Source organism: Mus pahari, chromosome 4 (genome assembly GCF_900095145.1).
Source record: "Mus pahari chromosome 4, PAHARI_EIJ_v1.1, whole genome shotgun sequence".
Lineage (NCBI taxonomy): Eukaryota > Metazoa > Chordata > Mammalia > Rodentia > Muridae > Mus > Mus pahari.
Genome location: NC_034593.1, coordinates 129,834,632 through 129,856,036, shown reverse-complemented (window position 1 = coordinate 129,856,036; position 21,405 = coordinate 129,834,632). Strand labels below are relative to the sequence as shown.

At 42.1% G+C, this 21,405-nt stretch overlaps 1 protein-coding gene and 1 pseudogene across 2 annotated transcripts in view; both read right to left on the bottom strand.

The window, feature by feature from the left end:
- Positions 1 to 9,004: 9,004 nt before the first annotated feature.
- On the bottom strand, positions 9,005 to 11,557 carry LOC115063833 (annotated as a pseudogene). The gene has a single exon (XR_003843703.1). The product of XR_003843703.1 is annotated as an acyl-protein thioesterase 1 pseudogene (transcript).
- A 562-nt stretch (positions 11,558 to 12,119) lies between these two features.
- Positions 12,120 to 21,405, bottom strand: part of LOC110320345 (guanylate-binding protein 4-like) — a 16,459-nt gene continuing 7,173 nt past the window's right edge. Inside the window, exons 4-11 of the mRNA XM_021196297.2 lie at positions 20,199 to 20,308; positions 19,398 to 19,594; positions 17,371 to 17,616; positions 15,858 to 16,138; positions 14,853 to 15,065; positions 13,626 to 13,728; positions 13,121 to 13,314; positions 12,120 to 12,861 (exon numbers count right to left, since the gene is read on the bottom strand). Coding sequence (XP_021051956.1) covers positions 12,622 to 12,861; positions 13,121 to 13,314; positions 13,626 to 13,728; positions 14,853 to 15,065; positions 15,858 to 16,138; positions 17,371 to 17,616; positions 19,398 to 19,594; positions 20,199 to 20,308 — 1,584 coding nt within the window. The 3' untranslated portion in view covers positions 12,120 to 12,621. The remainder of the gene's footprint in view (positions 12,862 to 13,120; positions 13,315 to 13,625; positions 13,729 to 14,852; positions 15,066 to 15,857; positions 16,139 to 17,370; positions 17,617 to 19,397; positions 19,595 to 20,198; positions 20,309 to 21,405) is intronic.

Sequence of the window (21,405 nt, the reverse complement as noted above, 5' to 3'; positions counted from 1 at the left end):
GACTCCAGAAATCCAAACTCAGTATCCCATTGTTGTATGGCCAAAGCGGACCTAGATGTGATCCAAAAGGCTCTGCCCTGGAGTAGAGAAAAGGATAACAGTTTAAATTTTCCACAGGGGGAAAACAAAAAACCTCCATCCATGTGCATTAGCAAAAGCATCTTCATCCCTTCATCACCTTGAGGGAGTGTGCTGGTACCCCAGTGCCCAACCTGAATAATAACCAAAAATAAAGAGCAGCTACCCCAGCTCATTCATAATACAGATATTATTATGCAGGTGACATTCAAAACAAGATATAGACAGGCTGACTTTTCAGTTAATAGAATTCCAGATGGGCTACAACAGATACACTTTTATTATTAACTATCTCTAAGGCTGGTTAGGTTGAAGTCCTTATGTAATACATATAAGTATCCATTTGTGCTTTACTCCTTGATCATAAGAAATAACTACATCTCCCTACTGGATCTACAAGTGAGTGAAAGGTACAGTTACCCATGGCATTCAGCTTCTCACTTGTCCAGCTATCCCATCCTTACATCCCACAGTGAGAGACAGAAAGGTCATATACAAATTGCTCCATTCAACTGATCACAGAAGGACATGGGGAGGGGAGTTAAGAGAGTAGCAGAGGCAGAGAAAGACAGAGAGAAGGAGAGAGTAGAGAAGTAGAGGCCTGTCACCAGTCAGAATGGCTAACATCAAAACTTCAAGTGACAAATTCAGTATCCCATTGTTGTATGTCGCAGATGCTGGCGAGGATGTGGAGAAAGAGGAACATTCCTCCATTGCTGGTGGGATTGCAAGCTTGTACAACCACTCTGGAAATCAGTTCGGTGGTTCCTTAGAAAACTGAACATAGTACTACCAGAAAATCCAGCAATACCTCTCCTGGGCATATACCCAGAAGATGCTCCAACTTATAATAAGGACACATGCTCCACTATGTTCATAGCAGCCCTATTTATAATAGCCAGAAGCTGGGAAGAACCCAGATGTCCCTCAATAGAGGAATGGATGCAGAAAATGTGGTACATTTACACAATGGAGTACTACTCANCTATTAAAAACAATGAATTTATGAAATTCTTAGGCAAATGGATGGATCTGGAGGATATCATCCTGAGTGAGGTAACTCAATCACAAAAGAACTCACTTGATATGCACTCTCTAATAAGTGGATATTAGCCCAGAAACTTAGAATACCCAAGATACAATTTGCAAAATTGTATCTCATGATTGTATCACATGAAACTCACTGCTTGTGGACGTTGTACATCGTGGTGCGGAGCCTAGTGCGCACCACGATGTACAACGTCCACAAGCAGCAGACACTATTGCATAGCCAGCAAGATTTTGCTGACAGGACCCTGATATAGCTATCTCTTGTGAGGCTATGCCAGTGCCTGGCAAATACAGAAGTGAATACTCACAGTCATCTATAGGATGGAACACAGGGTTCCCAATGAAGAAGCTAGAGAAAGGACCCAACCCTTGGTCTTGCGAAGATCATATGCCCCAGTACAGGGGAATGCCAGGGTCAGGTAGTGGGAGTGGGTGGATTGAGGAGCAAGGTGAGGGTGGGGGGGGGGGGGTAGGGGACTTTCAGAGAGGAAACTAGGAAAGCGGATAGCATTTGAAATGTAAATGAAGAGAATATCTAATAAAAATTTAAATAAAAGGAAGAGAGAGAGAGAGAGAGAGAGAGAGAGAGAGAGAGAGAGAGAGAGAGAGAGGTGATGGCGAATCAGGAATAGGGCTGTTGTATCTGGCTGTTTCGTGCCGACATTGGGACGACGTGTCTCTGGGAAAGCCAGAAGAATGGGTATGGGGGATGCGTGTCCAGTCTTAGGAGAGTTGGCTGCTTCCATGTTCTCCGGTCTGTGGAGCCATCTGGGGACAGGTCAGAAGAAACAGGCCCAGTAAGAAGCGTCTCTGTCTGAGAGGAGACTGGAGCATCGGAACCTTGCTTCTCTGGAGCTGTCCTGGGTGTAGCAAGCGCCTGAACTTGACAAGATGTTGAAACGCATTAATATAGGTAGAGAAATAGATTAAGTATATTTGGGAGATAGAAAAATTTTAGATATTAAGGTGTACATTTGAAATCCAGAGGAACCCCACTCTCGGGAGTACGTTAGGCAGATGTACTCATCTGGATGGAGTCTATTTGGCCCGTGTGAAGTAGATCTGAGTAGGTTTCCTGTAGCTTATAAGTTTATAAAGGAGATAACATGAATTAACCACATGAACAGTCTTTAAGATGAGCCTTTTGTGGAGCAGAAGGAACAAGATTAAAAAGTTGGAATATTTTATTAGAGTTAGGTAAATTTATAGGAACTCAGATAATATTAGGACAATGGCATAGCAAGGAGAGGAAATAAGAAGCATTTAATTAATAGAAACTGAGTTTAGGTAAGGAGATAACAGAGTACATCTGTGAAAGTTTTTTCTAGCTTCTGACTTAGCTGTCAATGTAGTCAGAAGTCTGGGGAATAAACAATAGTTTAGCAGCTATATTATTTAAAAATGGCAGAGTCCACTAGCCAACAGTTCCTGTGGTCTCTATGGTCTTAATGGCTACTTGGACAGAGTCAGTCTGGCTTTTGGTGCAGAAGACTCAGGGCTTTTTCTCTATGGGATGGATACGTGTGACATAAGAAACTTCTAACAGGATTGAGCATGAGATAGATTGGTTATCATTGAATAGAATTTAATAGCAGTAGTCATGACAGGATAGGAAAGAGAGTCTTAGGTAACTTTGACAGGTTGTGTAGGTAGAGAGAAGCATAGTTTTGTATTAGCAAAGAAATATTTGGCTAGAACCAAAATAAGAAAGCTGGCAGCAGTGGCATAATAGTGTGGTGGCAGAAAATGAGTTTGTCCAGGCAGATTTAGGCCTGGGACACAAACTGATCACACAGGCCATGAGAACAGGTCTGGGGTGTGGGAGCATGGATAGGTAAGCGCTTGGGCCTTTTTTCATTTACCAGACTGCTGGCAGTATGTGTGAAGATCCCTTAAAATAAATGTTTGAAGACGATTTAGCGCCACTTGGGTGGTAGGGATGTTACTGAACTTTCTGTACTGGAGTCTGGAGAAGAGCTCAGTAACGGGTCAGTGTACAGCCAAACTAGAAATTCAAGTCATCACGAGAATAACCAGAGACTATATAATTCCTGGAAATTTCCAGAAAACAATTCAACCTGGCACCAGGAATTTTCGGCTGGCTGCAAGAGCTCAAGGGATTGATCAACAGCTTTCGAGAAGGGAAAACACCCAAGGGTCTAAATCTTAACTCTTAGGTCAGCCAAGAGAATGGTCATAAGGACCAGGGCATTGAAAGCCAATACCTTAGTCCAAAAGAGGCTAGCCAGGCGCGATCTGGGTATATATAGTCCCTCCCACCAACTGGAGAAGCTCCTTACCAATCAATATGCCAGTGTGTGTTTGTGTGTGTTTGTGAGCTTCTGGTAGCAAAAAATGTAGAACTGAATGGTTGGTTTGGGCTCACCTGACTGCATAACCCACAAGGCAGAGACTGGGGGCTGGGTGACAGCAAGCAACCTGCAGGTCTGCGCTGCTGCAGGGCAGGACTTCCTACCAGCAGCTGGACTTGAAGTCCGTGGTGGGCAGGGAAAAGGAAGGGCCCAAGTAGCGTGTTTCATATCCTAACAATGTGCATATGGCCATGTGACACCAAGTGGCACAGGTGGAGCTCAAGCGGGCTGAAGGAGCTGAGCACAACTGGGAGGAGAGCAGCCCAGCCTGGAATTCTCAGCCAGGAGACTGTCTCTGGGATGGCATGGTCACTGTGACCAATGAGAATGGGAGCTTACCAGATCTGCCCTAGCAAGGGTGGATCTCTTGTGGTAGCAGAGGTGGAATGCACACCTGCAGAGTTTCTAGATCTGAGTCAGAAGGCACCCATGTTGTGATCATAAAAAGATAAAGGAATATAACAATATGTTCTATAGGGTGTGGTGAGGTTTGGGAGGAGAGGTTATCTCAGCAGGTCCATGCCAAGGCACCCATTAGGGACCAACCACATGACAGTATAATATGAAATAAACTTTATTCAGGGCATGGGGAGGGGAGTTAAGAGGCTGAGAAAGGCAGAGTGGAGAGAGTGGAGAAGTAGAGGCCGGCCATGACCACATGGAGAGAGGGGGGAGGGAATGGGGGAGAAGAGGCAAGAGAATGAGAATAAGAGAACAAGAGAGTAAGAGAGATAAGAGGAAGAGGAGGGGGCAAGCAGCCTCTTTTATAGTGGGCCCTGCCTACCTGGCTGTTCGCAGGTAACTGTAGGGAGGAGCATACCTGACTGTTGCCAGGAACTGTGGGAGTGGAGTCCAGACAGAATACCAACAATACCTCTGCAGTTAATTGAGTTACATAAAAACAGAAATAACACTGCTTTTCACAACCCGTTAACATATTTGCAGTTTGGGTGTATGCTACTACTGCAACCAAATCTGCCTAGCTATGTGTCTGCCTATCTTCCAAATAACCCTAACCCTAACCCTAACCCTAACCCTAACCCTAACCCTAACCCTTCCCCAAATTTTCTCAATGTCTAGTTCTTATGTCTTCTTCTCGTTTGGTTTCTGGGATAGACTAGAGAATTTTCCAAAAGAGGTAAATCAGAGAATGCAATTCTTTAAGTATCAGAAGGTGTATTTTCCTCTATTGACAAGGAAGAAATTCTGACTAGATGTCTGTCCCAAACCATACACCAGAAGGATTTTCCACAAACAACTCACATTGGAAGGATCCCTCGTGAAGATCTCTTCATGCAACCACCATTAACTTAAGATATGTTGGCACACCAGATGGTAATGGTGCTTGATTTTAATCCCAGCACTAGGGGGTGAGGGTTGGAAAGGTGGATCTCTGAGTTCAAGATCACCCTAGTCTACAGAGTGAGTTCTAGGACATTCAGGGCTTCATAGAAAAATCCTATCTCAAAAAACAAACAGCAAAACAAAACAAAACAAGCTAAAGTGCATTGGCACACGAAACCCATAGACTAATCTTTGAGCTGCTTGTTTCTTAGGGGCCATGACTTATGTAGCACTTTAGTTCAGAAAGATGTGTCTGTTATTTAAATTTTTACTTTTCTTCTCCATAAAGTATTCTATATAATATGTACAATTTAAAGGAGAGTGAAGAGAGCAAAAAGACATGTGTCAATAAAGAAGTTCTCTCCTTAAAAATGCACTCCTCAGCTGGGTCCCACTTTGGGCCTGTCACTCGATTTTCTTTTCCTCAGGCTCCTCTCCATTTCCATCTACATAATTCTTTCAGACAGGAACAATTATGGGTCAGAGTTGTGACTCTGGGATGGCTCCCCTCTCCCTCATTTGATGCCCTGTCTTTCTGCTGGAGGTGGGCTCTATATGTTCCCTCTCCCTAGGGCATTTCATCTAAGGTCCCCTCCCTTTGAGTCCTCAGAGTCTCTCATCTTCCAGGTCTCTGGTGCATTCTGGGAGGTCCTGTCAAACTATCTCCTGAGGTTGCCCATTTCCATTCTTTCTGCTGGCCCTCAGCACTTCAGTCCTTTTCCCTCACCCAATACCAGATCAGGTTCCCTACTCCCCTACACACACTCCCTTCCCCCACCATCCACTTTCCCTCATAGGTCCCTCCTTCCCTCCCCACTTGTGATTGCTTTCTTCACCCTCCCAAGTGGGACTGAGGCATCCTCACTTGGGCCTTTCAGCTTGTTGACCTTTTTGAGTTCTGTAGACTGTATCTTGGGTTTGTTTGGTTGGTTGGTTGGTTGGTTGGTTTTTCTTTTTTGGCTAACATCCACTTACTAGTACATACCATGAATATCCTTTTGGGTCTGAGTTATCTCAGGAAGCACTGACAAAAAGGGACCTAGCATGATCACATTCAGGAAGACCCAACAAGCAGCTGAGTTAGATGCAGATATTTGCACCCAACCAATGGACAGAAGCAGCTGACCCCTGTTGTTGAATTAGGAAAGACAGGAAGAAGCTGGGGAGAAGGGCAATCCTGTAAGAGGACCAACAGTCTCAATTAATCTGGACCCCTGAGATCTCTCAAACACTGGACCAAACTGGCAGCATACACCAGCTGATATGAGGCCCCCAACACACACACACAGCAAAGGACTGCCAGGTCTGTGTTCATTCAGAGATGATGCACCTAACCCTCAAGTGTCTGGAGGCCAAAAGAAGTTAAGAGGTCAGGTGGGGTGGGGGTGGAGACATCCTCATGGAGACAGGGGTGGGGGAGGAGGAGGTATGGAATGTGGAACAGTTGGAAGGTGGACGGTGGGGGGGGGGATAGAAAATATGAAGTGTAAAAAACTAAACAAATTGACTTTAAAAATGCATTCCTCAGTGGAAGAGGATGTGCCTAATCCTGTAGAGACTTGCCCCAGAGAAGGGGAAGGTCCTCCTGGGGGTACCCTTTCAGATGCCAAGGGGAGGGGAGATGGGATGAAGAACTCAGGGAGGGGGGACCAGGAGGAGGGGAAACGTTTGGAATGTAAATAAATAAAATAATTAATTTTTTTAAATGTACATGTCTGTCCATCAGGAGACTTTCCCATGTCACAGCTCCACAGGTTTGGATTACTTTTTTTTCTCCACTGCACACATCCTGATGTCTCTCCACGTGAGTGGACACAATCCTGTCCTGCTGTAATCTTGAGCTCAGGGGGCAGACTGGTGTATGTTGTAGCTGACAACCACAGAAACAACCGGCCTTAGACTCAACCCTGTGTCTTTGTCATGGTCCATCACATGGTAAGAGATTCCTGGCAAACAGTTGAAGAGAATGTTTCCATCCTAAATTCCAAGGTCAATTTGTAAAATCCAAATAGAGACGGATTGGCTTCCCTCCATGGTCTGTCATGTCTGATTTATTTGTAGTTTATAAATCTTCATACTATACATGTTTCTCCAGTACTTGTCCAAGGTAGTTTACTAGAGGTTAATTAGTTTAAATTTTTTGACTTTAATAACAGACCAATTAAAATACATTGGTAAAGCTATCTGTTTACATTTTTCATATATGTTTTTATCACTCCAAGGCCTTCAGAACTATTGTTTATACTGATTCAAAAAGGAAGGGAGGGAGGGAGGGAGGGAGGGAAGGAGGGAGGAAGGAGGAAAATGAGGCTTCAGCAATAGCTTAGCTGTTAAAGTGCTTACTAAGTTAGCATGAGAACTTAAACTTAACCCTTAACACTTAGAAAAACCACCTGCACACACATGCTGGGAATCTTGCTTCTGGGGAGGTAGATTCACAGTTCCAGGGGGCTTCTTGGCCAGACGGCCTTGCCTGGTCAATAAGACCCAAGGTCCCAAAGAGAAACTTTGTTTCAAAAACAGTGGGTGGTTCTTGGAGAAGGTCATCCAAAGCTGACCTCTGCTTTACAATTTTAAAAATTATTTTCATTTTGTGTGCGCTTTTGTGTACTTTTGAACATGTGTGGACACATGTACATATGGGAATATCCACATAGCACAGGATGCCTGTGGAGACCAGAGGACAACCTGTAGAAGCCAGTTCTTTCCTCCCACCAAGTGGGCCATGGGCAAGAGTATTATGTTATCTGGCTGGTTGGCATTAGGCATGTTCATTTGCTGAACTGTCCTGCTGGTTTTAATTACTCTTTTTTTTTTTCTTTACTGTGAATTTGCTTTTCCTGACTATGAGCTGTTTTTAAAATTATAGAAGTATGTGTTCAGAACAATTGTGTGGTTTTCATTTATAAAAGTAGATTGCAAGAGTCCATCCCTGGTACAGGTTGAGGTTTGCTTTTCAACTTATTTATGTGGAAGAGAGAGATTTAATAAATAGTAATTATGTACAAAACTGTTGTACCAGGGTTTAGCTGGGCACAGGTGAGTTACAGCAGTTTAAACAGAAGAGCCTGTTTAGCATGAGGGATTGTGCTGGCATGCGGGCTTAGAGAGAAACCACAGTTATGATAGAGCTACCGAACAAAACAAAGGGGCGTGGCATTCTTATTCCTACAAATAAATTAAAAAAGGTAAAGGGTAATGTGAATAGTAGGTGAGTGTTAGGGAAATTTTAAACTTTAGTCACGGAGTAATTTGCTTTTATTCATATAGTAATTTGCTTCAAATACTCTACAATAAGCGCTGTGCAGTGCATTTCAATACAATAGATGTGGGCACCCTTAGTGAATATCTTAATTGCCCTAATTTGGGAGAACTACTTTAAGAATTGGTGACTTAGTAGAACAAGCCCTGACTTCGGAATAGGTAACAAAATGATTGTCACTTAGCATGAAAGTGGGCAGGGATGGTGGTCACTGGGGTCTGGAGTAAGAGTTAAGGTAGGAGAAGAAACAAGACTTCATGCTCCTAAATGATCAGGGCACAGGGAATGAATGGCAGGTTCCATTGCTCAGGTCAGCGGCACCTGGTGAAGGGCCAGAACCAGCTGCCTTCCTTTTCCCAACTCCAGAGCAGAACCTGATGCAAATATCACTTTAAGGCCACAGTTCATTTACAGTGTTACTGTCCCCACCCCCATGTTTCCATGTGATGTCAAAGAGTTTCCTTATGCTCTTTCTGTAGTGACATCATAGGTAGGTGACTCATCATGACATGGGGTTTTCTCTAACAATCAATTTAGTGTCAAATTCTTGTAAGAACCAAGACTCCTTGATATCTAATCATTGGGTCAAGAAAGGCTACTCAAGGAACCTTGACATCTGCTTCCTCAGGGGAAAAGGACAGAGGAAACAGCTGATGTGCTAGAGGGCTGTGGTGGTGGTTTCCAGGGACCTTGTGAGAACTTGGTCAGCTAGCCTGGGGCAAACAACAGGAAGCAACTCAACAACAAACAAATAAGAAACCCTGTCTCACACAAAGTGGAAGGTGAGGAGAGACAACAGGAAGTGTCCCCCATAGCCACACTAACACATATTCTAACACACACACACACACACACACACACACACACACACACAAACCATATAGACTTTTTTGCCAGAACTAAATTTTATTTCATATTGATGGAAACTGAAAAACATGCCATTTTTCCACTTGACAGCACAAGGATTCAATGGAAATTTTCTTACCCAAAATAAAACTTTACTGATGGTATAACTGAAGTAAGTTTATATTCTTCAAAGGAAAACAAAATAGCAAGGGATTTTTTTTGAAATTGTTTTAAATTCAAACATGAGCACATGGCTTCATTATTAACATTTTATCTAGACCATACAAATGATCTGCCCATCACCTAGCACCCATTCATAAAGATGATTGTTAGCATGGTCTTTGTCAGTTAATAAACAGCAAGAAAAGCAACAAAAGCAATAGCTCATAAATAACCATAATTTTGTATATATTCAGCTGTTTTATATATAGTGTGCATGTATGTGTGTTTATGTGTGTGTTCTAATTAGTCTTTATTACCTGTAAATTAATTTAAATAATTTTCATCAATATGCTGGACACTATTTAAATTCAATTTATTGTTATTTTAATGGATGCACTGGAGACTTATTCTCAAAAACTTTTTTTTTTTACCTAAAATGAAATTTTCTAATTAGTTCATGGCCAGATAAAAATAAAACTTTTTAATTGCTCATTTTGAACAGTATTTGCAGTTAAGTATAGCATATGCTCAGAAAATGTAAACTCAAACTCTTCTTTAAGATGTAACTGTTTTAGAATTAGACTTCAAAACTGGTCTTAAGTATTTATTTCTTAACATAACAAGGTTTCATTTACTCTTTCAGTTCTTTACCAAAAAATAAAACCACAGAATTATTACCAGGACTGAAGATTCTGACAACTCGGCAGTCTAAAGCGGGACTGAGGTGCAATTATTTAATATGTAAGCTTAAGTAATGTTTGTTTTTTTCACATTACTTAGATTTGAAATACCATGTCTATGTTTCAAACTGTGAAATTATAGTATATATTGGTAGGTTTTATGGCAAAGAGGCAATATTGGAATTCTATAGAAAATCAAGAAAGAAAGAAGCCAACCATTTTTTGTCTCTCGAGAGAAGAAAAAAATGAAGTAGCAGAAAAAGAAAGGCCTGGTGTCCACACTAAAGGGCCATTAACTGAAGAGAGCAGCATTGCTCTTCCTTTAATGCTCCAAGCATTATCCCTAGTGTTAAGAATATTGTAATACCATCTAATTCATATATGTTATAATCATGTATATGTGAATACACATATGAAAATACAGACACTGCATGGAGACTATAAAATTGTGGAGTAAAATTATAGTCTAATTCACAAAATTAAGAAGTCATTTACATCCTAATGGCTTGTTTAGACCTAAAATATCTTTCAGTGAGCTTACTAGTCACTTTTCAAATGATGTATTAAGACTGCTGGATTAATTTAAGAAAAAAAAAAGCTAGATGCTTACTTTCCCTTCTTTTACACTTGTATATTACGGATTGTATAATACTGATATATGTTGTAGACATTTAAAGGATCATACATTTCCCATTAGGACGACATCATTTCGTCTGTCTCCCTGGTATGTATTTGTAAATCATTTTAACACTGCAACATTAGAAGTTTTCCCATCAGGCATGGGAAAATGTTTATACTCTACTACAGTGATGCCAGCCAACATCTACACAAGGCTCTTAGTGATGTCAGTCACTGGAGGTAGAAGTTTATCAATGAATTGCCTGGCATCCACCATTTCCTGCAGACAACAGCTGTGCACCAAAGTTTTGAAGGTTACATTGGCTGGATTTACCAATGCTGTTCGTTTTTCAGCAGTAAGAGAACTGATGTTAGGGGAACTAAAGAGTCAAAATCTCCATGACACTGGAGAACAAAAATATGTCTGTTAGTGCTATTGATGGGACCTTGTGGAGAAGAAACTGGAAGTGGAAGCCAGCAACAGAGCCCATTGGCGTCCTGCAGTTTTTGCGGTGTCTTAAGAGCATGATAAAAAAAAAAATCAATTGCCTCCCTGAGAAAATCCTCCCCAAATAATGCTGTTAGAAGCAATGCTATCCTTCACCTCTTAATCTATCAACGTTTTTACGTTTCCTGCCACCTGTTTAATTCCAGATTCGTCCTCCTGGGAATCTGCAAAAAGTCCAATATCAAACCAAGAAGGCCTGGTCACAGTCATGTTGACTGTAATAGGCATATCAGGTGCCATGTGGACAGGTGAACCTGATGTGGGGCGTTCTGACGCCTGCAACCAACGGCTCCTGCCCATCCTTGCCCAATCCATGAAGGAAAATAACCGTGGCGTCGGGCAGCCCATTCCACGAGATGGAGAAACTCTCTTGGAGTAAGATTAATTTCCATTTGTAAGTGGTTATGAATGTGGTGACATTGCTTCTGTGTCAGGGATGGGGACGTGTGTCCACTTTTCCTTTCAGCCCTAGAACCCCAACTAGTTCAGGCCTGTGCAGGCCTGTGCAGCCTTGCCTGTGTCTCTGTGAGTTCCTACGGACATTGATCGTATTGATTTAGTGGGCATTCTTTTCTTTTTTTAATGATTCCTTTCTATTTGTATTTGTTTTGGGTGGGTTTTTTATTTGGTTGGTTGGTCGGTTGGTTGGCTGGTTTTGTTTGTTTTGGGTTTTATTTGCTTGCTTGCTTGCTTGGTTTTTTGTTGATTATTTGGGGTTTGGGGTTTGTTTTTTTGTTTGGTTTTTGTTTTGGTTTTTGGTTTCAGTTTGCATGTATGTCTGTATGAGGGTGTCAGATCACCTGGCACCACAGTTACAGACAGTTGTGAACTGCCATGTGGATTCTGGGGACTGAACCAGGGTCCTTCAGAAGAGCAGCCAGTGCTCTTGGCCTCTGAGCCATCTCTCCAGCCCCAAGGGATGGGTGTTTTTCTTGGTGCCCTCTGTCCTCTCTGGCTGCTATAGTTTTTTCTGTTTCCTCTTTCATAGTGTTCCTGAGCCCCAAGAGGGGGTGGTTGATAAAGACACTCTACTTAGGGTTGAGTGTTCCAAAGACTCTCACTCTCTGTACAGTGTCTGAATGTGGGACCCTCTGCATTTGTTCCCATTTGTTGCAGGGGGAAGCTTCTGTGACGATGGCTGAGCAAGGCACTGATCAATGAGTACTGCAGAATGTCAGGAAGAGTCATTATATTGCTACTTTTTTTTTTTTTGTAATACAACAATAGTATTTGGTTTTACTCGAGGTTTGCTGGGCTATCTGATCTAGGCTCTGGATCACCCAGGCAGTGTAGGCGTGGGTTGCATCCCGTGAAGTTGGCCTTAAATCAAATCAGATATTGGTTGGTCACTCCCACAAGCTTTGTGCCACCACTGCATTTGCATATTTTGCAGGCAGGATGCCACTGTAGATCAAAGGGCTTGTGGCTGGAATGGCATTTGTGTTTTTCCTTTGGTAGCGTGCAGAGTCACATTCTGTGCCAAAGATGTTCGCATTTAAGGTGAAGGATCTATGGGCACCAGCTTGAGTTCTCCATCAATCAATGAGTTGTATACATTTGTTTTCAGCAATGGATCCTTGCCATTAATTTATAGAGAGTGACCTATATTCTTGGTTTTTGAAACTTGATAAATGAAATTAATGTGAGATGGACTTCAAAAGTAAGTCTCAGGGAGGGGGGTAGAGCTATACCTAGAGTTTCCTAACAAGAATTCTTTGCCTTTTTCATTTGTGTGCTTAATATTTTCAACCCTAGACCAAGGAACTTACCAGAACCAGGCAATACTGACATTAATACATTTCCAAACCCATCAAAGATTTGTGCACCCAGTGAGCTATTCTTCTCCTTATTTAGTTGAATCGCTTTTTGTAGTTGACTTATCTCCAAATCCATTGCTTCACATTTTCTTTTAAATCCCTCATTAAGCATGTCTTTTTGAATCTGTAAAAAGAAAAATACATTCGGAAAACCATGCCTATTGAGGGTTGGAGGTTTGCACTTGGAACTCAAGGATTAAGGACATGTGTCTATCTCTCTACCAAAAAGTGCTCATTGATGAATTTCCCTGCTTCCTGGGTTATGAGAGATGACTCAAAACAGCCTGGAGTCTCTCTATACCACTCAGAAGACTGGGAGATGTTTGAAAAGCCAGATGTGGGCACTGTCCTTCTGAGAAGTTCAGAGACCTACTTAGCCTTACCTTCAACTTGTGTTTCAGCATCTCCTCTTGTACTCTCAGAAGGTTATTCCTTTCTGTCTCCATCTTCTCGTGCAGCTGGGCCATATTTTCCTTGTAGCTTCTCTCTTGAGCCTCCATCACCTGCTGCAGCTCCTTCTGTTTCTGTCTTAGTATCTCCTGCTCCTTCTCAGCTGCCTCCTTCTGAGCTCGTTCAGCTGTCCCACAAAGGTTTGAAAGAGGGGAGACACAAGGGTCAGGATTGAGATCTCTTTTCTTGGGTTCAGAGACATAGATGATTTTGAACCATGCAAGAGAAAAGTCTGAATTCTAGCCACCACATCCCCAGAACACATTTCAGAATGATCCTGGAAGGTGCCTGTCACAGTCGCTAAGTGAGATCATTCCACACTCTTAATTTCAGATTAGCAGAAGTGTGAAACCTATGTGAAAAGATCTTCCTGTTCATCAATCAGCAGGCTTAGCAGAAGCCTACTGATCACTGTGAGAGCTGAGCCCTCCCACATACCTTCCATGGCCTTCTGGCCGTCAGTGAGGGCTTTGTCTGACTGCATAATGGAGTCCTCTATGGAAATCTGTGACTGTAGGAAGCTCTGAAGGACATGATTTGTCTGGTGAAACAAGTAGAAGAAATTGTCAGGTCACAAAAACACAGGTCAGTGCTGTCTTCTGAAGTTTGTATAGCTCCTCAGTACAATGAACTGCCCTGCCTGTCCTTCTGTGCCCTGCCTGTCCTTCTGTGGCCTTACAACGCCTTAGGATCTCCTCCATCCCATTCCACGACTCTTAAATGTGCACAACAGTAGTACCTAAGTATACCCTTATTCTGAGGATTGAATTGTAACTTCCAAAGTGGCATGTGCTTTCAGGTTACTGATGGTACCTGTCATGTAATGTAAGGTATTAAAGTCTGGGCATGGTGGCTCATTCTGTAATCCTAATACTGGGGAGGCTACGGTCATGGGACTGCAAATTCAGTGCCAGTCTGTTCTGGTTACCTCAGGATTCCATCTTAGAACAGCACAATGGGAACTAAAACTTAAAAAGAGGGTATTGAATATGATATGTGAACATTATTATTGCAACCATGATAATACTAATTGCATCATAATTTCTGCTCACTGTTTATGCCAGGATAATTCTTGCCCTGATGTAGCCAACTGACTATTTATATCTGAGGCAAGATCATCAATATCTCATGGGCAAGCGTGTCTTTGATCTTCAAATCCCATGTATTTAGTTTAGAAACAATTGTCGTGTTTAATCAATGGAATAAAATTGTTCTACTCCAGTTAGAATTATTTATTTTAAATTACTTTGGGGGAAAGATTAATTTTGGGTTTGTTGAGAAAAAGGATAAAGAGATACGGGGGATATGCTCATCATACCGTGTGTGTGTGTGTGTGTGTGTGTGTGTGTGTGTGTCTGCGTGTGTCTGTGTGTGTCTGTGTGTCTGTGTCTGTGTGTGTGTGTCTGTGTCTCTGTGTGTGTGTGTGTCTGTGCATGTATGAAAACTTCTTAATATAACACAGTGTCATGTGCAGTATAACAATAAAATACAATTAAAATTTTAAATAAGTAAATAATAATTCATTCTGGATCTAGAGAAGCTGGAAGTACATAGGTAGACATGCCCCTCCCTTGCCTCGCCAACAGTTCATCTGAGTCCTAAGGAGGAAAGAAACTTCCTGGCAACCCTAAACCCATCTCCCCGATGCTCATCCTCATCCCTCACCTTCACTCCCTTCCTGGGCACTCGCTCATAGTCCTGCTCAACCTTCTTCCTGGCCTCTAAGTAGAGCCTGTGGCCCCCGGGAACAGAGAAAGCTCCACGTGAGATGCTCTCCCTCAGGGACTCTGAGAGCTTGTCCAGCTCAGCCTGGCAGTGACTGAGAGATGCTGCTTCATTCTGTCGCAAGAAATCTTCCTTTTTTTCCTCTATGGTGACCTGCCAGGGAATTGTTGAGATATTAGAGAAGGAAGCTGTTAGAGAGCGGATCCAACTGTGGTCTTGAGGGAAGTAATATACTCTGCTGTGAAAATCATACCACGAGTAAGAAAATTCTCTTCAGTCCCACAGAGTCTCTGAGCCACTGTCTAAGCAACCTTGGAAAGCCCCCACGCCTCCCATGGCCTGCTAATCCCCTGACAAATGGCAGACCGGCTGGCACTTTCAGAGACACTGAGGTTAACCATGAACCTCCCACCAACTGAGCAATGGACTGTGGTTGGCAGGGAGTTCCCGCCAGAGATTTATATAGGGGGAAAAATGTATCAGGAACAAGCAACTCAGCACAGTGACCGGAACTCAGGTTCATGAACCTTTTATCAATTCCTCCACGGAGGAGATGGGTGCGTGGAGATAGAACAACAACATGTTGTGTTGTATAAATTACAGTCTGGGGGAATCTCTTGAGGTCGGAGACTCTCCAGAGTTTTCAGGCGAGAATGGAACTCACTTGCCATCTTGTTTCCATCCTCTCATAGCCAGAGCAGAGTAGTCTAGCCGCCCTGAACCATGCTAATAATCTATAAACCTGAGCTAACCCACAAGTGCTTTATTACGCTGATGGGTTCCTTGAAAATTCCTTTGCCTCAGTAAAAAACAATCGAGTCCCTTGCTTTTGATCCTGGAGAACCCTGTCACTCACAAGAATGGAGAATGACAAGATCAAGATGGCAGCCATTAATCGAGTCTCCTAAACATGGGAATTTGGAATAGAAAAGACAGTGGCAGTACCACCAAATTCTTCTGGAATTGCTGATTCTCATCCTTGAAGGAGTGTTCCATGAAGACAGCAATGGCTTCCTTCTCACAGGCGGTATGCACAGCCAGCAGCTCCTGGAGCGTGTCCGTGGGGAGCCTCACTCGCTGGGCCATCTGCTCACTGTAGTGGTCAGCTGCCTTCTGCACGGCTATGGAGTTCTCACGCTGGGCCAAGGTTGTCACTGCGTTCTCTAAACACGGCATTGCTCCACTATTGATAGCATCCACGTAGGTTGTCACCAGAGTCGCCAGTCCTGACCAAGGCACAGAATTTAAGGCTAAGTATCAAACTAGCTTTTGTTAATTTCACATTATTCATGAGTCAGCACTGAAGTAAGGAAGGAAAATTTCATGTATGAGAGCAAAGACCTACTTTGTAAGACCCAGCCTCAAATGAAACTGATAATCTGTTTTGTTTTTTAAATTCAAAAATTGCACAATAATAACAGAGCATTATGTGAGAGGAACAACTCTTAGTATAGGCATCATGTGACTGTACAGAGCCATTTCATTGAAGGATATGTATATATGACAATAGTTATTTGGGTGTGTGTGTGTGTGTGTGTGTGTGTGTGTGTAAGCCAAATGACAACCTCTGTTGTCTCAAATGCCATCCCTCATTTAAATTTCATATTTTTTATTAATTTATTCTCCCATATATTGCATCCTGACTGCAGTTTCCACCCTTCTGTCCCTCCACCTCCTCCCTTACTGCCCCCCCTTCACCTTCTCCCTCCTTATCTATTCCCCCTCCATTTCCATTCAGAAAAGGACAGGCCTCCCATGGATAGCAACCAAATATGACATATCAAGTTATAATAAGATGATGTAACTTAATAATATCATAGCCCCTCACATTATGGCTGAAGAAGGCAACCCAGCGGAGGCTGTTTCCGATGGTCTCGCCTGCTTTTAGCTTTATATTTCATTGAGACAAAGTCTCTCACTGGTTGAAAGTAGACAGGACTGGCCCCCAGAGCCTGCCTGCACTGCCAGGCCCCCAGTTCCTAGTGTGTACCCCCACTCTCAATTCTGTAGGAGGAATCTGGGGATTGAACTCATGCTTCCAAGCTAAGCACTCTACTGACTCCATCATCATCCTCGCCAAAAATAATGACTTTTATTTTTGATCTCAAACTCATAATAAATGTTTAGGAACTTTACTCTCTCACATACTTTAGAACTGTCTTCTCTAGCCAGACAAAGAAACATGAGTGTCCTTTATATTACTTCAAACACAGGTATTCCCTCTTTAATCTTCATCTTGCTTCTTTGATTATGAGCATTTAACATGTATTAGATTTCAATAAAGTCCCAAGTAGAGAGACAATATTTTCCTTAAAATGTGTGTCCGTCTTAGAAAAAGTTTTCTGAGTAGCATGAACAGCTGTTCCTTTGTAATCACGTCAGATACTAACAAATAATCAATGTTGACAATACACCATTTTAAACTAAAGAGATGTTAACTGGGGCAAGGGTGACTCACGGTTTCCATTGACAACGATTCCCTCTTTCAAGGTCTTGGCCTTCGAATTGGTGAAGATGTAGGAACAGAATACTTTAGACTGCACTTGGAAATTGTGATCCAGCTGGTCCTCTGGCATTTCCTCAACATGCACTAAGAGTTCTTTGTCTTTCGTAGGTCGATCAAAGACAAAGCACTTCCGTCTTGGAAAGAAGTGCCTGATGCATTCCCTAGGCAAGTTAGCTTTCTGGGCTTTGGTACTCCTGCCTGCAAAATACATATAAGTGAAATTTGTTGTTGGAAAGGACAGTCTTCAGGCTAGGGGGCTGAGTGTTTTCTTCCAGAGAGCTTGGCATCCTAGGTGTTCTTTTATTTCTCCATCTGTGGTAATACTCCCACATGACTACTCTTCATTTGAGCATCTACGACAGTGGTTCTCAACCTGTGGGTCACAACCTCTTTGGAAGTCAAATGGCCCTTTTGCAGGGGTCATTGAAAATCATCAGAAAACACAGATATTTGCATTATGACTCATAACAGTAGCAAATTTACACTTATAAAGTAGAAATGAAAGAATTTTATGATTGGGGCAACTACAACATAAGGTACTATATTCGTAGCAGTCGGAAGGTTGAGAACCACCGACCTAAGACAAGGGTAAACCATTTCTGCTTGGAGTTAAAGAGCTATGAAGTAATGGTAAAGATTAAGAGGACCATTCATCCATGGGATGATGGCAACTAATCTTTGGTCTTCCTAGTACTCGTTGATACACACCCCAATGAATTAAGAACTTAAAAAAAAAATTACTGGATAATTAACTATTGAAACCAAAGTATTAGAAGAAGTTTTCTGATTTTTCCTGTATCCTTGTCAGAAATGAATTTGGGCTATGAAACAAAGTGATGTGGAGAAGAATAAGATGCTACCAGGAAAAATGAAAGATGACATATCAGGTCAGAAGAGAAAAAAGCACACATATCAGCTTCCTGTACACATACTCTATAAATGCACTCAGGATTCTGTGCCTTGCCAACTATGAGGAATGATATTAACTGACTGTGATGTAAAGACCTCTTTTGTTCCCTAAATTAGAGTCTGTTAGTGTTGACTGAGAAATAGAGCCATCCCATGTCATTGTAGCACTCAGTGAATGAAATAGTGCACTCCTATGCCATGCACGCATTCAGTGAATGTTTGTTGAATGAAAAAGAAATGAATGAATCAATAAAACTACTGAGAGAGCCCTCTCAAGAGATAAATACTGTAATTGTAAGGCTGTCAAGAGAAGAGACAGATGTTATAAGAAACATAAAATAAAAGATTTGAGTCTTGTTGAATAGAAGTATCAATGTTTTTCTTAACTATTTATAATATATTCTCTCTCTAAAAAAACAACAACAAAAAAAAAAAAACAAACAGAAAAAAAAAAAGTAAGTCATCAAGTAGTGTTGAAATACACTGTACAAAAGAATTACAACCTGGAGTAGATCACTTCATTTTATGGAATTTCATGTGATCTGTGAACTCTCTGTGAGTATATGTGTGTGTGTGTGTGTGTGTGTGTGTGTGTGTGTAGAAAGACAGACAGACAGACAGACAGATATAAATATACATTTAGGGCTAGTGGTAGAATACTACACAGAGAGGGAGATGGAGAGAGAGAGAGAATATGTAGAGAGAGAAGATAGACACACAGAGAGAGAGAGAGAGAGAGAGAGAGAGAGAGAGAGAGAGAACAGAAACGCCTTTAAGGAGCACAATGGGTGGGTGTGGACATTATAGAATGTATCACCATCCAACTAACATTTTTCACTATTAATTGGCTGGAGACCATTGGGTCCAATTTGTGCCTCGTTGTTTCCCTTGCCCTTAAACTCCAGCAGCTGAAGATTTTCCAGGATCATAACCATGGAAAATGTTCAACTGCTTTTCAGCTACCATCAGTTTATTGTTGGCTTAGAGCTTATGCCAGTGTCAAGTCAGCATTTATGTCAAGCTCTGAACAAGATAGCTGGAGCCCTTCCCACCCAAGCTGGCTTTGATACCTGGAACCAGCTTCAGGGCATTTTCTAGGTACTCGTCTGCTGTGATGACACGCCCCTCTAACTTCAGCTCCAGAACGAAATCTCGAACAGTCCAGATAAAGTCTGGAAAGAAACCTACAAACTCATCAGAGTCATCCACTTCTTCAGATCGTGAAGTGGACTTTGCCCTGATCAGCTCTGACAGTTCTGTGACATAGCTGGGAACTTAGCTAAGGAATAGAAGGCACCACTCTACCTTTCCCACATCTTTCTTACAAATCCATTTTACAATCACCCTCTTTGCCTCGCATACTAGTTTTAGGGTTTGTATTCCTGCACAAAACATCATGACCAAGAAGCAAGGTGGGGAGGAAAGGGTTTATACAGCTTACACTTCCACAATCCTGTTCATCACCAAAGGAAGTCAAGGCAGGAACTCACACAGGGTAGGAACCTCGAAGCAGGAGCTGATGCAGAGGCCATGGAGGGGTGCTGCTTACTGGCTTGCTTCCCCTGGCTTGCTCAGCTTGCTTTCTTATACAACCCTGGACCACCAGCCCAGGAATGGCACCACCCACAATGGGCCCTCCCACCCTTGATCACTAATTGAGAAGATGCCTTACAGCTGGATCTCATGGAGGCATTTCCTCAAGGGAGGCTCCTTTCTCTGTGGTAACTCTAGTTTGTGTCAAGTTGACACATAGAACCAGTTAGGACAATACCCTTTTCCTAAATCCTAAGAACTGAGTAATGTACACACTATGCCCAGTTCTTATCATCTTAAGTCAACGAAACATGGTGGTTCAGCCCCTGGAAGGATACTGCAGCTGCTCCAGGGCCTGGTGGTTGATGGTGCCCATGCTGTTGTAGACAAAGGTGCTGCTCAGAAGCACAGCCAGGGCGAAGATCCACGAGTCATTCCTAAGGTCACCCTGGAAAGCACATAAGGGCGAAGAGCTTCAGACCCTAACCGCCATTCTTTCTTCCATGTGCTTTTTTGCTGCTTAAGCAGAAACACCTCAGAATAATAAGATGAAGAATAACAAATTCCTATTTCCTTATCAATTTTGAAACAGACCCTTACCAGTTTCCACAACCGAAATCAGTGACACTGTCAAAATATGAAAAATGTTTGCTATTGTGCTTAGACACAATGAAATGTATGCACAGTATTAACATGCCATTTCATTAACAGTTCATTGATTATGTCATATTAAAGACTGAAATTCAACTACTATTCATATAACAATAGGGACAGACACAAAGTCCAGCACATATAGAAACACAACCATGATAATCATCTGTGCCAAAAGTAGAATGAAATGCTAATACAGAAGAAAAATAATTAATTGTATAAGTGGCAAGAAGGTCTATGTAACTTTAGACCAATGTGACTGTAATGGGATATGATGGCAACGGTATAAAAACAGCCTTTTTAAAGTAATTGCTAGTAAGTGTAATTATAAATTTAATAAATCACACATGTGAGAAGATAAATACTCAATAATTAAAAACAATCACAATGCACAGGCCATATGAATGCACTGGTCACCTGTTTTGTTTGACTGAAGCAGTTGATATGTGTGAGGACCTGGAAGCTGGGGCAGGAAGTCAAGACTTGAGGTAAGATGTGATGCTGTGAAGGCCAGGCAAACACAGGTAGATGCTATCCTGTCTCAGAAACATCGGAGCCAGCGAGTCAAACCCTATCATCATGGTATACTGTGGTGTCTCTCCCTTGATCGTGTGCATAATATGGATTCTGGGCTTATTAGATGTGATGTAGCAGGCAGGAAATCTTTCATACTCTGAGGGCATATTTTTTAAAATGCCCATTTTGATAGCCCTAAAATTACTACATTCATATCCATAGAAGCAAAGCTTAGGTCAGACACCAACTTGCTTGTACAAGAATTCATCTTGGTTTAATACAGGGTTGATTATTGGGAATTTTATACACCATAATGAAATGTTTACTATGTTAACAATAATAGATGTCTAGCTGGGTGTGATGGCGCACGCCTTTAAT